This window comes from Numenius arquata, chromosome 23, assembly GCF_964106895.1.
Source record: "Numenius arquata chromosome 23, bNumArq3.hap1.1, whole genome shotgun sequence".
NCBI classification, from domain to species: domain Eukaryota; kingdom Metazoa; phylum Chordata; class Aves; order Charadriiformes; family Scolopacidae; genus Numenius; species Numenius arquata.
The window spans coordinates 3,243,845-3,261,241 of NC_133598.1; the positions used below are offsets into that span (position 1 = coordinate 3,243,845).

At 48.3% G+C, this 17,397-nt stretch overlaps 1 protein-coding gene across 1 annotated transcript in view; it reads right to left on the reverse strand.

Moving 5' to 3' along the window:
• Positions 1 to 17,397, reverse strand: part of LOC141474642 (acid-sensing ion channel 2-like) — a 109,655-nt gene that overhangs the window by 41,398 nt on the left and 50,860 nt on the right. Inside the window, 1 exon segment of the mRNA XM_074162633.1 lies at positions 9,407 to 9,557. Coding sequence (XP_074018734.1) covers positions 9,407 to 9,557 — 151 coding nt within the window.

The window sequence follows — 17,397 nt, forward strand, 5'->3', positions numbered from 1 at the left end:
ATTTATGCTTGAGGCCACTGCTGCTTTATAGGTACCGTTTGTCTCTTTGGACGTTCAAGCCTTCAGAAGGATGAATCAACCCTTCGCCGTTGGGGTTTGGGGTGTTTTTCTACTGCCTTGGCTAATTATTGCTGCCTGGTAATGCCAAAGCTTCGCATCATTTCAAATAAAGCAGCGTTCTCCCTTTGCAGCACCGACTGCGGCCCCGTAGAAGAGAAGTGGTAGCATTTAATGGCTTATATTTAGCAAGAGGAGATTTATGCACGGGAAGCTCTACTTCATTTTGCAGAAAGGGATGTAAGCAGCGAGGATAATTTGACTCTCTGAAGATGAGTTTGATGTCACGCAACAAATTACTATCCTACTTCAATCTCCTCCATCGCTTTTATGGGCTCTCACTGCAGATTGTAATCTGAAATATTCTTGGCACAGAGGTGTCTGTACAGGGCCCTGGACACACCAGTTACCACCAGTCAACCTCGCCGTTTCACAAGCAGCTGATACACGAGGCTTGCCCTTGGTAGTGGGGAAAATCAGGTTTATGGTTTGTGAATCCATTCGTGGCTCTCTTGACTTACTCAGATTTTGATTTCGTGCCTTTCTGGGGCTCTACACTCCTGCACAAGTTGAAACTTGTGCAACATCAGCCAATATTCATTGCTCTGCTCTGGCTTGCTGGGAGACAGGGTGTTGGGTGGGAGAGGAGCCAGGGAGGGATGTTCACAACCTCTGCCACAGCTCGACATCACCAAATCTGTGCATTGCCCTGCAAACAGCTGGGAGTGAAGCCCCTCATACAACTGAGAGCAAGACAGCACTGCCATGTCCCCCAAAGACCATGAACAAAGCTGCAGTGAAGATGTCGGTATGTCTTATCTGCCATTCACATTATCACAGAATGGTTTGGGTGGGAAGGAAACTTAAAGATTATCCAGTCCCACCCCCTGCCCTGGGCAGGGACACCTCCCACCACACCAGGTCGCTCCAAGCCCCCTCCAACCTGGCCTTGAACCCCTCCAGGGATGGGGCAGCCACAGCTTTTCTGGGCAACCTGGGCCAGGCTCTCACCACCCTCACAGCAAAGAAGTTCTTCCCCACATCTCAGCTCAATCTCCCCTCTGTCAGTGTCAAACCCTTCCCCCTCCTCCTATCGCTCCATTCCCTGATCCAGAGTCCCTCCCCAGCTTTCCTGGAGCCCCTTTAGGGACTGGAAGGGGCTCTAAGGTCTCCCTGGAGCCTTCTCTTCTCCAGGCTGAACCCCACCAACTCTCTCAGCCTGTCCTCACAGCAGAGGGGCTCCAGCCCTCCCAGCATCTCCGTGGCCTCCTCTGGCCCCGCTCCAACAGCTCCATGTCCTTCTGCTGTTGGTGGCCTCAGAGCTGGAGGCAGCACTGGCGGGGGTCTCCCCAGAGCGGAGCAGAGGGGCAAAATCCCCCCCCTTTCCCTTCTGGCCATTCCTTAATAAAAGATTACCCGAAGCTAATCAGAAGGGAAAGATGTTAATTCAGGATCCTAGGACGCTTCTCTCATAATAACAGGGAATTAACCATTGGTGCCCTGGTTAAACACCAAGCAAAGTGTCCGCCTCTGGCTCCCCAAGTCCCTGCTGTTGTTTCGAGATGAATTCAGTATCATTTTCTCTGTCTTAAACCATCACGTATTCTTACTGTGAATAGTAAAAGCCTTTTTGGTCTTCCCTCCTTCCAGAGGAAGCAGCATCTCATCAGCCCGCGCTGTTACAGGTGCACACACAGTTTGCTCATCAGCTGCTGAAAATGCTCTGGGCTGAAAAGTGCTGGAGATGAAAAGTTCTTCCACACACCTTGCCTTTCTTCTTTTTTTTTTTTTTTTTTTTTTTAATGTTTCTTTCCCTTTTTATTTTAATTGCTAAATGACACTGAGAACCAATTTCCAGAACCAGTTTCCAAGGCAAACAGGAGTTTCATCTGCAGAAAGGCTGCTCTCAGGCAGCGGCGGCCGCACGCAAGAGGCAACGGCTCCCAACATCCCCCTAACGGAAAAGAAATGGCAAAAAGCTCCAAGCAGCCCCGGAGTCAGCGCTCACTTTTAGGAAGTATATTCCTGTTTTAAAACGTGCTCAGGGTTCTGCACGCACATGTGTTTAGGGTATCCCCACTGCTGTAGCCCACCATCCCCCCGCGGCGCATACCTGCTGCTACCCATCGCTTCCTCCATTCCCATGTCATTTCCTACGTATTTTCTACTTACAGATGAGTTTTATGTTAATTGGAATTATCCCACTTAGAACTCCACAAGCTGTGAATGAAGCAGATGCACAAACCGGTGCCTTTTTTCCCTTTCTCCCAAACCCCACGGTTAACACCAGCATCTCAAAGCCTGATGGTGATTCCCCGCGGTGTAAATCCGAAACAGCCCCCCCGTGGCCGTGCCAGGAGCCCAGCAGATTCGCAGCTGTGACCTTGGGGGAGGCCAGCTTGAATTCAGACCTCCTGTAAGCAAAGAGAGGCCTGAATTTATGAAGAACCGTCGCTAATCATGTTAATATGCAGAAGTAGATGACAGTGAGTGCTTTGTGCCTCTCCACAGCTGGCAAATCAAATATTGCAGGGCTCGGGGTTATTAATGCACCATGCACGGAGGCTGCACAGCTGGAGACCCACTGCTGGGGCTGGGGAGGCTTTGGGGAAAGCTGGGGGGGGGACACACATCTGACCCCTGAGCTAAACCAACTGTCCCTCCTTGCTCTAAAAACCCTTGCAATAAGACGGGGGAGTGCAGCAGGAACAAGGCTGCACAGACCCATCTCAGCAGCAAAGAGATGCTCTTTAAATCTGTTTTGCCTGGCAGGAAATCCTGGAGGGTAGGGGGAAAAAAATAAAAAAATAAAAAAAAAAATCAAAGAAACCATGGAAACGCTCTCCTTTTGTGCCCGCATCAGTAACCTTCTGCAAGACAGATTCTCAAGGTTGGCAGCATTGGCCTCCAGCCACCTGAACCTGCCCCGGGTCACCCTCGCCCCCTCCGAGTCCTCTCAGCCCTCGGGTTCGGCTGCAGGATCTCAAAACTCATCCGGGCTTTCGTGAGCAATGAGGAGGAACAGGCCCGGCTCGAGCCAAAAGCATCGCCGCGGCGCTGGCTGCGAGGGGGGAATGTGGATGATTTGTGCTGCAAATCCCTTTGAACTGATGCCTGGAGCATCCCAAACCTTGGGCGGGTCCTGGAGATGCTCCACTACAGATCCCCAAAACCCAAAGCAGGCAGCAGATCCCTCAACACAGCCCTGATTAACCTATTCTTTGCCAGAGAAAAAGCCACCAGAGAGACACCCCCTCTAAAATCTGATCTACCTCAAGCTAAGCTGTGCATGAAGTGAGGCAGCGAGGCTTGTGACAGTGTCAGCATCACGTCCCAGCTCTGCAGCATCCCACAATGAGCCAGTCCCTGGGGAGATGCAGCCGGAGAAAGGTCAGGGCTGGCTGGGAAATGCTGCTCCTCACAGCATGGATGCCACTACTGTCACTTTACCTGCCTTTACAGACCCAAGGAGGACCCAAATGGCCCTTCCCAGGACAGCCAGCAGCCACAAACAAGTATGAGCTTCCTTCTACAGCATCAGGGTTTGCGTGAAGACCCTGGTTCAAAATTAAAGCCACGCTAATTCAATTTATCTAAATTCAATTTGGAAATGGATAGAGATCAGCGGAATTAAGGCGGCTTTAATGAGGAAGAAAAGCAGCGGCATGGAAATTCAATGCCACTGAAGCCACCTGCACCTCTGGCTAATTTGGATTAATGCAACAGACATGGCTCGGCTCCCCCGGCAGCGATGCCCAGAGGGAGGACGACCATCCAGTGCCTTGGGCACAGCAGAGGTTGGTCACCAAGATCCCACCACATACTGTTGGCTTTTCCTTTTCCCAAACCATAACCCCCTGGAAAGGGTCTTCCAACAGATGGTTTTCCCTTGCATCCACTGTTTGATGGCTGGGGTTGGTACGCACACCCCGGAGAAGGGCCACCAACAGATGCTTTTCCACTGCATCCATCAACATTGGTACCCACCACTTCATAACAGCAGGGAAAAACCCTGCTGGGAAGCAAAACATAAATTGCAATTCAAATGTGTTGGGCGTGAAGGAAACAGGGTTGAGATCTTCCTCTGTGTGACCCAGATCAAAAGTCTTGCTCATAGCCCATGTTTTTTATCAAGTTAAATAATAACAGCCCATAATACTACGTGATACTCTCCTAAGTGGATTGAAGCCTCAAGCTTTATAGATTTCATGCTCCTTCTTAGCGCAATTTTATAGCGCGTTTCTCATCCCCCCTTTTTTTTTTATTGAGCGTGTTACTTGATTAATTGGTATGAAATTTTCATCTTTATCCAACAATTCCTGAAACACAAACGCAGAACCCTCCGATTGTATTTCTTATTTACAGCCCTGTAGCCTGAGTGATTTCCAATTTACTGTGCCGCTATGTTAGGTCAATATATAATACCTTGGGCCACTCCAGAAAGATTAATCAGAAGTGGGTTCCCTTTCCAATCAAATAGTCGCCGCTATAAATTAAGATTTTCTTCTCCTATATTTGATTGCCTTTCTGCCACTTTCCCTATCAGGTGCGATAAAACAAGCACCCTCGGCAGCCCCGCCATCCCCCAGCCCCTTGTCTTGTGAGACAAAGATGTGTAACCGCAGAATTTGGGAGATTCCCTGCCATATGTACGACTGGTTGCAGCTTCCACCTACGCTCCTCCGACTCCGAGGTTTGCCGTCTCCTCCTCGGTTACCGGGAAGAGTTTTTTCCCTGATAGAAATTTTTTCCATCTTGCATTTTACCTCTCCATGCAGGATTGCTAGTTTGTATTTGGTTTGTTTGCATCATGATTCCCTTCTTTAAAGCGCAAAGGTGATGTGAAGACTTCAGCCACAAATTATCTTCCCAGTCTTTTCATGTCTGGTACGCTCACGGTTAAAGTAAAATGCTAGAAAATACAAATTCTAGAAGTGCAAAATTCAAAAGACAGAGATTTCCAGTTCTTTTTCTTTTTCTTATCATTTTTTTTCCACGCGCCCCATGATTTTGACAGCCCTGACACAATATTTTTGCACACCCAAAGACGGCAAGGCTGCCTGATGCCACGACATCCAGACACAGCCAAAATACCCTTTTCTTCGCACTTGAAAATCGAGACTGAAGCAGTCTGTGTACAATCGCGAATCCAAAATTAGACTGCACATAAATTTAACATGTTCAAATAATGAGCCTGCATATGCAGACAGCCAAGCAAAAGGTATATTCTTCTATTACAAGCAACTTGTTAGACAAGACACTTCAGCTTCCTCAGATATTAATGGATACTCAGTAAAGGTCTTTTCAGAATGACAATGCACTTCACTTTGTTTGCCGAGTCAGTAACAATTAAATCACTTTTTGTATTACAAAGCACATGCCAGTGTGACACAGTGGCAGCAGCTCCGGGAGCAGCCCTATCCCAAAGCTACCAACCAATATTTTCCTTCTTCACTTCTTATTTGAATTGCAAAGAACAGTTTAAAAAAGAAAGCCGAGATCCTGAGGCACGCAGCCAGCAGCAAAAATGAGGATTTTTTTGAGTCCACGCGCCAACTATTTTCATGCGGGGCTGCGAAGGAGACCGCGCTTTCACGGCATCTCCAAATCTGGAGCAAAAAGCAAAGCATCTACGGGACTAAATACGGAGTAAGATGCCACCCATCGAACTTGGCATTGATAAAAATCACAGCTGCATCCAACAGAACCACAACTGCTCTGTGCCAAGGAGGGTCTGAGGGACCTGGGGTGCAGGAGGAAAGGTCCCATGGGGTGTCCGGGCCATGACTGGGATGGAGAGGTGGTGACCTGGGGTCTGGAGGGTTCTTTGGGTGGTTGTTTTCTATGGGACAGACCCCTGCAGGAAGCATGAGCCCAGGCCACCATGATGGGCCAGAGAAATGCATTGTTTTTCCATGTGAAGAGCTCTCTGTGGTGATGGAAGTTGGTCCTCCTTCACCATCTGTGAAGCCCTAATGGGGTGCAAACACCATGTCTGAGACAGCAGCTTGGTGGGGGCAGCTCCAGATCGCTCTGTGAAAACCTGGATTAACACAGGACAACCAGCTGGGAAAGGAAATGGTTTGAGCAGCCACGTTTGGGGGATACTGTGGAAGTTAGAAGCTGGGAAAAAAAGGTCAAGTAGCTCAACCACACAAAAATCATTGCCTAAGAGGCAACTGAAAGAGCGGCTGCTGGGTACAGGATGGCTATTGGGAAAATGGAGCAGAAAACCAGTCTGTAGAAGTGTCTGAGGAGTTAAAAGATAAGGAGAGAATGGAACAGGCCAGGCTATAACAGAGATATGAACTCACTGGGAAGGAAAAACTCAACTCCTGCCATGGAGGTATCCCCACGGCTGGGCTGCCCCATGCCTACATGTGGCTTTAGCAACGCAACGCCAAGATCTCCCCCCGTGTCCACCCTATCCGTCTCCACAGCCAGGGCTGAAGTTCACTACCAAGAGCTGAGTGCCCTTGACAAAGCTTTTCATCGGAGAGCCAAGTTTGTGCAGTCCCAGCGGCAGCAGCTGAGGAGATATAATTCCAAACACATTTACATTATTATGCAAATATTTGGAAATCATCAACTCCTTCACTTACCTACTAAGAGCTGAGTTAAGTGTTTCCATGGGAACAGCAACTATTAACCACTATAGTTAATATTTTTATTCTGGTAGTGTCCAGAGAGCTCAATGAAGATTGAAGACAGCTTGTACAAGGCGCTGTACGCATGTGGAGGATAAAAAAGTCCCTTGTTGAAAGGCAAAGATTAATGTTTTATGAGCTTGAAAGTCAAGTACCAGTTCTACCTGTAAGAACATGGCCAAATTTGCTTGCAACGAGTCCAAGAGCCTCTCCTACACCATTTAATCAAATCAAGAGCCCTATTTATATAGTTTTGCTTTGACTCCTACAGCATTTCAGATAGACCTTAGTAACTATCCCAGCGCAATCCAGCCCCATAATATCAGCCCAGTTCTAGGGACGTGAGAACCAGTGCCTCTCCCTGTGCCTCTAATTTTTAGCTGAGTACATACTTAAGTTAAATACGCATGAGATCAGCAGCAGTGAGGTCATAGGGGGGGGCAGAACATCATCAGGGGCATCTTGAAAATCAAAGGGGTACATTGCTCCCTTCCACCTGTGGTCAAAAGTCAAGTCTGGACTCAAAAGACACAAAAACCCACAAGAATTTTGAAAAAAAGGAATGCACTTGGGGTTGGGTTTTTTTTCTCCCCTCAGGTTTCAAGTCCACAGCCATGGCCGAGTTTCAAGTACCTTTGCCACATACAGGGCTTGAAAGTTGTCTGAAGAGAGTGAAAAGAGCAGAAGCTGCCACCCCACCTAACCTCTGGATGATGGTGATGCTTACAGACATGGAGGTACCAGACTGGAAACCTCCTCCCCACCACCACAGGTTCTCCTGCCCAGCCTCCCTGCCAGACGGCAAGAACAAGACCTGGTTGATCCTCCTCCCTCATCTTTTGTCCACCCAATTTATTTCTCCACTTGCTTCTATCTCTTTCTTTTTTTTTGCCTCCTGTGCAAAGAGAGTCCAGTTTACTCAGCCAAGACTGATCCACCTTTCCCAGCATCACAGCTATAAAGTGCATTTCTGGATGGGTTCCTCCTAAAGATTCTCCAAAAGACAGCTCCAAAAAGCAAGTCTAAAGCAAGAACAGTGTGACACAAGGTCTGTGTCTCCATGGGACACCTCAGAAGGGTCTAAAACCCAACAAAGTAGAACATACAGAGCTGTCAGTGGGGTTTTCCAAGCCTGCTCTATCTCTAAGCCATCAGCGTGATAGTTTCCTGCGCCCACGGGCTCCCCCAAGGCAGTCTGTAAGCGATAAAGCATCAGAGGTAGAAGATGCACTTCATCTTCCCACTCTTTTGTGAACCTGTTTTGCCTTTAAAAGGACAAGACTTCAAACAAATGCAACAAGTCAGAAACGATGACTTCAAATCACCCGTCTCCTCCCCCTCACCCGGGCCATATCAGGCTGACTCTGAATATGAGGTAAACACTGGGAAGCAAAGCTCTTGCTATAAAAGCCTGTGCAATTTTAAATGATTGATGGGACCGTGGGAATCTGTTTAAATCGCAAGAATCAAACACCACACAAATAAATGGTAAGTTTTGAATGAACGCAACCAAAAGCTATTGAGCAGAAGTTTGAAAGGTGCTCGAAGGAGCTCATTTGCACAGGATGATGGAGCGATGGCGACACAAAACCTTACGTGATATTGGCTGCTCTCCCTTTCCTGGTACCCAGAAATAAACACAACCTTGCCCTGAGAAACACCCACCGCAACGCTCTGCCTCGCAACTGCCAGAGAAGCAGAGCGGCTGGCAATTTTTCCAACGTTTTTTTGGATGCTTTGTTTAAAATGTCAACGTGGGTTCACGAAAAGTGCAGCCGCCACTGCTGAAGAACTGATAAGGCTTGCTCTAAACGGGTGGCTTTGGTGGCACGTGTCACTTCCCATGCTGTCCCCTGCCCATGCCACCTCTCTTGAACCTCCTACCTGCCCTTTTTGTGGCAGGTTTCATGAAAAAAACTGGCACCAGCATTGCCAGCAACTTCCACCGTGGCAGCTTGGTTGGGATGATGGGAGCTGCTGAGCTGCCCTTGCAGGAGGCATCATTTCCACGTTCCCTCCGAGTGCTGCCGTTCCACCCCATGAGACCTATGAGACAGCGCCCAGCCCCAGCCCTTCTGGTCAGCACCTTCTGCCCTTCTGTGCCAGGCCCAGAGCATAGTGCAGCACACAGGCTCTTCAGAAGATGCCCGACCCAGTTGGGTTCATTAGGGGACAGATGCCAACCATCCCCAATGCTCTGAGTGCAATGAGCCAAGCCCTTGGTCCACCCAGGCAAGGGTCCACCCAGGCAAGGAACCCACGCAAGGACAATTAGGGCAACGAATGTCCCCAAATTTCAAGGGGGAAAGCACACACAGCAGCTGGAGGTCCACCTTGAACGTGGCCTCCCAAAAATGCTTTTCTAGGGAAGAGGGAGGTGCTGGAGCATCTTGGGGAGACACCACACCTCTTGTCACCCACAAGTGCCCACCCCAGGACAGGCGATGACACTCCTGTTTGGCATCCCAATCATTGCTGCCAAGACACCCAAGTCCAACACTCACTGATGACCTGAACCATGGACATGCTGGTCCCAACCAGCAGCCGCAGACACCGAGAAGAAAAGCAACTCATTTCCACACAGACTGGGCTCCTCTTGCTTTCAAGAGCAGTTAACTTTAGCCTTTGGTTGGGGAGGATGGGATGGTCTTTCCAAAAATATCACCAGTACATGCATGTTTGCAGGAGGAAAAAGGTCTTACCTGTTTCTCCCCATATTGGCAAATATTCATCTTGCTGTATGTCCAGCATGATTTCCAGTCCATTGCCTGTCCCACCCTTAACTGTGGTAAGAAGAGGCCGTCCTTCTTCTCCTGAGTTAAACATGTAGCATTTCCCATATTTTGTAAACACCTGCGAGGAGAGAAGAGAGAAATAATATAGTATTTCCCGTATAATCAACGCCTCTTCCCACCGGAATGCAGGCAGAGGGATGAGAAACGGCCACGCGCCATAGCTCGGAGGGAAATGTCTGCAGATAAATCTAATCCAGTTTAATCACTTAGCGTTTTGTTTTCTCCTTACAGAAAATAAAAGATGGAAGAGAGGAAGGGAAAGCCGTTTTAGAGCGGTGAACAAATGTCTTCAGCAGCTCGCCTCGCCAGAGTCGTATCATGTTAAGTCTCCGAGAAACACACGTACACACTGTGTTTGAGCTTGTACTAAAATACAACGCAATTCCTTGGTTTCATGTGAGGCACCTCAGTCTGCCACCGCCGTGAGCTCACGGCTGCAGAGCTAGAGGGGGGCTCATCCCCAAAGGATGGAAATGCCAGAACCGGAGCCCCCACTTACTCCACGCTCATCCAGCTGCTGAATATCACAGCCTGTAGGCACAGCTCATGCCCACTGCTTTCCACCCACAGGGAGCAATGTGAATGATGCCTGTGCTCTCCCAACACAAAAAATGCAATATCCCATTAATTCCTCACTCTACCACTACCTGGTAAGAGTTAAAAATACTTGGGCAGATGAGATTTCCTCCATTGCTTTTGCTCCTTCTTTAGTCTCATTTTGGTCCATCTCTTGAAAGAAACTCTGGGCAAAGCCCACGTGGTGGCTGCCAGGCCATCAGCAGCTCTGAAACGTGGGGCAAACATGGGTTCCCAAGTAAGGTGGACATGGGTTTCCAAGTGGAGGGGACATGGATTTCCAAGTGAGGTGGACACGGGTTTCCAATGGGGTTGGCTCTTGGTGGGGTAGCAGAGGTGTGACATCTTTGATCAAGGTGGCATTGACGGTCTCCAGCATTGACCAGTTCTGCACTCAACCGTCCCCTGAACTGGGAGAACGTGTGGAAAACCAAAGATTAAAACCCAAGTGCCTCCCATGCCTTGCACTGACAGAGCAGGGGACATGCAGATGTGCAGAACTTTTTCCTATAATAAGAGGACAAATTGTCTCAGAGCCATCTAGAAACCCCCCAACCACCACACGTGGCGACTCCTGACAAGCACCAGCCTGAAACGGGGAGCATGAGTCGTCTTTGAGCCACTCTGCTGCCTCACGGCTCAGAAAGTCTGGGTTTTGGAACCAGTAAGCAGCCAGCAAACACTGGTAATGAATATTCAGAGCGAAGGGAGCCCAACACCGAGCGGCAGGCTGGCTCCAGTCCCATCAGAAATCACACGTTGCTAACGCAGTCGCTGAGATCATACGACCCCGAGATGATTCATAAAACTAAACAGAAGCTGGAGTCATCAGCAATTTATTCCCCTCCAATATTGACATACGCCTTATAACCACAGAATCATGGAAGCAGGTGAAAAAAGAGAACTATGAAATCATATTCAAGTTTAAAACCTCCAATCAGAGCAAAAAAGATGCAGAGAATATGAAGCTTTTGCAGTAAAAAAAATATGCCCTTTAAAAAAGATTTTATATCCATGTGAAAATCCCATTTTAATACTTGACTGACCTATTAAACCATTCGAGCTGGAAAGATAAGCTGAACAACAGTAATCCTGTGTTAGCAGCCTGTGCCTCGTAGATGGCTTTTCCCAGATAGGCTTTGAAGGCAGAAGTCAAAAAATTTCTAATTACGAGAGTTTAAAATACAGCAAGAAGAAAACTTGCATTTGTGAAAATCACGGGAAAACACGCAAGCTCATATCAAGAGCAAGAGCACACCGCAAATGCTGAATAAGGATTTAGATGCTGATGGAGCCGGTGCAGTCTTTAGCCAAATAAATCCAGGCAATTTTATGGGGCTTTTTATACAGGCATTTGCAGCTGTAAAAATTAAAGTGTAAAACCTCCTGTCAGGGCATGTTTCTCCAACAAACAAGATCTAAAGCAACAGGGGCCCGGGGCTGACTTCAGCTGCGCGTCTGGGACCCCAGTCCCCAAAAAAGAAATCAAATGGTGACTCGAGAAGGAAGGGACGCCCCTCTATCCCCTCCACCCCACCCTCAGCAAGAGACTGTCTAAGTCCATCAAAGGCTGCTGGCCATGGCCAGGAGCTCATCTCCCATGACCTTGGCAGATGTTTTTCCTGCTTTTTTTTTTTCCATGGGAAACCTGTCCAGCCATACACAACCGAAGCTGTGTTGACACATGTATGGAAGAAATGCAACTGCTTCCCAGCCCCACATCTACTCCTGAGCAGCAGCAAAGCCAGGGGATGATCTGAGACACATCAGATCATCCACATCACTCCTAGGACCCTGCAAGGAAACACTTCCAAGGACATCTGATGATTTTCTGCTGCTCCTCAGGGCCACCAGAAAAGCACACACCCTCAACGAGGCTCCTGGTGCGTTTCCACCCCTTCACCTCTGCAAAGCAGGCAGTTACTTACAGCTTTGTATGGTCAAATACCACACCAGAGCCATGACTGTGATCTGAGGGAGAACACGAATGCTTGTCCTAACACATCCCATCCATCCTGCTCTCCACATGGATCAAGCCCCTTTCTGCGCACGGATGTGGTGTTTTACCTCAGCTTGAAAACACCGGCGGCCGTTTCACAGCGATGAAACCTTTGAGGCCAACAGCCTTGCTTAGGAATGAGTTGTGGGGAGATGAAAGGCATTAAGAAAGCCCCACAGGTTTCATTTTTCCTCCGCAGCACAGCTCCCATGGGATGCTCATGCCCCACTGATGGCCACCTTCTGCCTCAAACCCTGGGCAGCCTCCTTCCACCTCCTCTACTGGGAGAAACCCCAGCACCTGCATCATAGAAGCATAGAATCATAGCATCACAGAATCATAGAATGGTTTGGGTGGGAAGGGACCTTAAAGATCATCGAGTTCCAACCCCCCTGCCCTGGGCAGGGACAACTCCCACAAGACCAGGTGGCTCCAAGCCCCATCCAGCCTGGCCTTGAACCCCTCCTATATGAAAGTTCCCGTACCAAACCATAGATAAATGCCATATATAGATGTCATCCCCATATATAAAACTTCCCTGCATCAGCCGAGCCGTGCACAGCAGGTCTTGGCCGTGGTTCTCCATGCCCAGTCGTGGCATCAGACTACAGAACTGGACAACCGCAGGCACCTCTCGAGACCCTCAACCACAAGGTTTTCCATCTTTCCCTAAGAAGCTATGAAAGACTATTTTATAACGGCATTTAAAAAGACATTGCCAAGTTTGAAAATCCACATGCATTCATTTCAACTCCCAATAAACGGGGTTCCGTTGCTCCTCACCTTCGCTACGAATGATTATTTGGGAAGATACAACTTTTTTCAGGGAATTCTCTCGGTTTCAGGCTCTTTTGGGCTCCCCGATAACAGGGCAGGATTCGGAGCATTATCAGATCATCAAGATAAAAGGGTAGAGCTGTTCAGAAAGGGCAACATCAGCGCATCCTGACTGCAGCGGTACACCTGAGACAGTCAACACGCGGCAAGGCAGAATGATTTAACCTCAGTTTATTTCTCTTGGGGGAAAACAGCACTACTTGCTGTTAGTGACGTTTTAACTTGCAATAAAAAGAAGGTCCAGCACAGAAACAAAAATACAAACATGTACCTTGAGAATAGTCTATAAAAATACCAATTTTTTTTCTTTGATGGATCACTGGTTACCTTTGACAACTCCTCTGAAAATCCCCATTTAAGTACAAAGGCAAACATGTTCAAAACCTGTGCAATGGTATTTGAGCGACACGATGAGCCCTTCTTTAGGGAAAAACATGCATCCTGTCAAATTAAAAAGCAGAGCATGGGTATCTCAACAAATTCTATGTATAAAACAGAAGACACCACCGTCAGAAGCTCCGAGACACCGATGTGTATCCTGCTGTGTGTCAAACCAAGAGGGCAAAAATGACTGATATTCAAAATGCAAGCGAGCCTGACCAGAGTAATAGAGAAAAAGGTATTTCATAGTTTATAACCAGCATGCACAGGACAAGCACACTGCTGATAAATTATCCTTTCAATACAGAGCAAAATGACGGTAAAAGCAAGTAATTTGAAGTCTGTAAATTACTTTTCTAAATCCAGACAAAGAGGCAGGCTAGAGCTCACTGACAAGGCAAGACATTAGTTGTCAGATTAAGGTACTAACCATTGAAAAGAGAGCAAATTAGCATCTTTCACAATCATTTTCGCCACAATTGCGGCACACAAAGGTTCAGAGACACATATCCTATCAAGCCACGTCCAACGGCATCACGGACAACAGAGCAAAAAGGAAAACAAAGGGACTTTCCAGACAGGTCCAGGAGAAGGGGACCCTGAAGCTGAAAGGGCCTGCGGAGAACGGAGATGAGTTCAGGCAGGAGCTCACATGAGATGATGGGGAAAAGATCCTGTTTAGGAGGAAATAAGACCTTATTTCTGAGTTTTTGGCAGAGCAACGCATTCCCATAGCTACCAGGTCTCCCGTGGCACCTGCTGAGCCGATGGTGGCATCGAGCCATGTCATTATTTCACTGGAGGTGCGAGGAACAGCACGGTCCAGTTGGCTCCATGCAAGCGTATCGCGATGGTCCGTTTGTTCACACCCTGGCAGGAGGCAGCGGTACATTATTTAAAATTAAATGATGGCTGCGGAGAGCAAATTGTAACGGATGCCTACAATAAACAGGTTTCTGAAGCGTCAAATCCCAAGGGGAAGTCTTTCCAAAGGAGAACAAGGCTGCAATGACAGCTCGGTAAGGAGGGAATTCACACCGAATGGGCAGGAAGGACTTCATCTCCCTTCCAAAACTGAAGCGCAGAAGGAAAGAAGGAGTCAAGTCCCCATCCCACGCAGAGGGGGATGCGAGCCTAACCGGGGCATCCTCTTCCTCAGAGAGGATTATGTATCTCAAGCCCTACAAAAACACAGGGGGAAACCAAAAAACTCACAGACCCACCTATTCAAAAGGTGAGTTGGTCGGTCAGCCTCAGGAGACCACAAGGCAAGGCACGGCTCTTTCAGAAAAACATCAAGGTAAACCAGGAGGGAAAACGCAAATAGATGACATCCTTTGGTATCTTCTCCCCCTCAAAGGGTAGCCATGGATTTCTCTTTAAATTTGTGTTTGTTTCCTATTATCGGAAACCTGGCACAGAAGCATGTCAGACAAGCAAAATATTACCCATCCTTCATGGTGTCAGGTTTAATCTCTCAACGGAGAAGAGTAATGGGGATGGAGCTCCGGAAAGCAGAGCCATAAAAGTTGTCAGAGATGTGTTTACAAGGACAGGGTTTTCCTTTCGGCCTCCAGGAGGGAGGGCTCCCCATGGGGCTTGTCGGGAGCTCGGTGCGGCGAGGCAGGGAGATGCTGCCTGGAAATCAGTTCCATGTCTGCCCGCAGCCCCCTGGGCACCGCTGCCGCACGACTGCATGGGAACAGCAGGGATGTCAGCTCCGGTTTTACACAACTCTGCTGTTTTTAAATAAGAAGTTATCGAGGTCCTAGGTACCGCCTGAGGCTAAGAGAGTCTTGTGCTGGCATTAATGCTTTTTCTTTTACAAAATAGCAGCGGCCAGCATCCCAAATTTAATAGCCTACCATCGCGGACAAGCTGCTACATAACACTCCCAATACATCGATCTCCACCTTCCAAACCAGTTTTTGCCACCAGACAGGACCAGTTGGTCATTTTAATTTGTTTATTTTATGGGACGGCACGAAACGTCGCCCAGCAGATCACAATTCACGCCCCTCTATTCTACCCTTCAAGAAGAGTTAAACTCTAGCAGCACTGAGGCAGAAGCACAACAGGCTGGCATATTTAATTCACTGAGAGATATTGCCATTTTCTTCTTATTTGTGCAATCAGCCACTCCCTATAATGGCATATTGGTGCAAGCGAGTACTTATGGAGGGTCCTTACAGCTGGCATGAATCACCTCCACAGCGATCACTGCAATTTAGCACTGGTTGAGTGGATATTTAAAAAGAAATATAGCACTAATATTCTGGCAGCAAATGAATAAACTATAGTGGTAAAGCTCCAAATATCTGAGAATTATGTTGGTCCATAAACTAAGAAAACTGCTACCCTCTCTCTGATCCCAATCAAGCCCTAATTACTTCCACACATAACAAACTGGTGCAGAAGGATGTGACAGGAGCTCTGTCCCACCAGACTGTAATTTATTACTGGTAGGAAACACTATCTGCATGCTCCCACAAAGGTTCATCTCCCACACGAACACAAATTAACCCATGAACATCTCTTAACTTCCCAGGCCTCAGTTTGCAGAACACCATCCACTGGTCCTTCGGAAAACCGATGCAGAACGTCATCCTCCGCTTTTTACTGGTTTTTGGGGTTATTTTAGGGGGAGAAAGGGGGAGGGTGTTAAACAAAAAAGTTTATCATCTTACAAAAATCCCAGCACAAGTGTGAGGCCACTCAGCATGTACGAACGTGCATGGCACACAGGTGAAACGAGGTCACCAGCCCAAGACACGTCAGGCTGGGACCATGACAGCACCAGACTCGGGCTGAACGAGGTCAGACAAGACAAAAACCTGGACGATGCCCTCAGGAAGCAGCAGATGGTGCGGAAAAAGGAGAAAGGCAGGTGACAGCGCGCTGCATTCCTCCTTCGTGACCACCAATGCTGTCCCTCCACCAGCAGCAACCCGTGGACGAGCTCTGCGCATCCCGGCAGTAGGAGCCCCGGAGCCTTTTAGCAGGTGCCAGCACACGGCTGGAAGGCCAGGATTCATCTGGATAATAATTACAATCTGTCTTCCTAACCTCTCCCCACTGATTCATTTAATGAATTGTTCTTCATTACCCTTGCCGAGCTCCCTACCCAGTAGTAGTACAGCTCTTGTCTCCAGGCCAGCAGCAGCTCTGGGACAGATAATGGCAATATTGCCCTGCCAAAAACACCTCGAGAGCATCCCACAGGAGCCCACGGATCCCCCCAGCACTCACCCACGTCAAGATAACCCATGCAAGCGCTATGGATCCTTAAGAGAAGGTGGATAAAACATTTGGACTTGAAACATCAGCGTCAAACCCAAACCCCTCCAGCTAAGGGTAACAAGTTCTCCAGAAAATGCTGATTCCCCATCTTCAGGCCTCATGCACCTTAAAATCATCAAGCAGCACCCCAAAGCCAAAGGAGGGATGGGGAAACGCGGGTGAGCTGGACCATCCTGGTCATCCAGGGTGAGACTGGCTGGAGACTCCTCAGCCATGGCCTTCAGCCCCTCCACAACCCTCATGAGATATTCATAACCTGCAGGATGGCTCCTCTCCAGCCAACGCCAGAAGCATTTGCTCCTTGTTATAAAATTATTCTCATGTCTGGAACTTTTTAGGCTGTTCCCTGCCTATAAAGACCAGCCTTTCCGCAGAGCCAGCGTGGGAAGGAGGCGTCAGCCTCATGAAAAGGACAAACAGCTCCAAATACTCCCAATGGGACAACTTTGTCTCATGCCTTTTGCGAAGGAAAAGCAGCAGCCGCTCCCTCGTCCTTACGCAGAGGAGATAAGCACTAAACGTCGTACTGAAAACAGCATTTCTCTGTAGCCAGCGAAGCTTAAAACCCCGGGAGGCTTTTACTACTTACAGCCCTGAGTGTTACAACTTCTGCCTGAAGTGAGATATTTGGGGCACCAGAAAAAGCAAAGCCGATCTCCATCCAGCACAGGGCTTGGAGCGGAGCTCAGGACCAGCCTGGCCACCGTGGCCAGTGTGAATGGCCATGACCGTATGGTTGGGTGATGGTTTTCTGTCCTTCGCACACCAAGGGATTTGCATGGCAGGTTTTTGCTGGCGTATAACC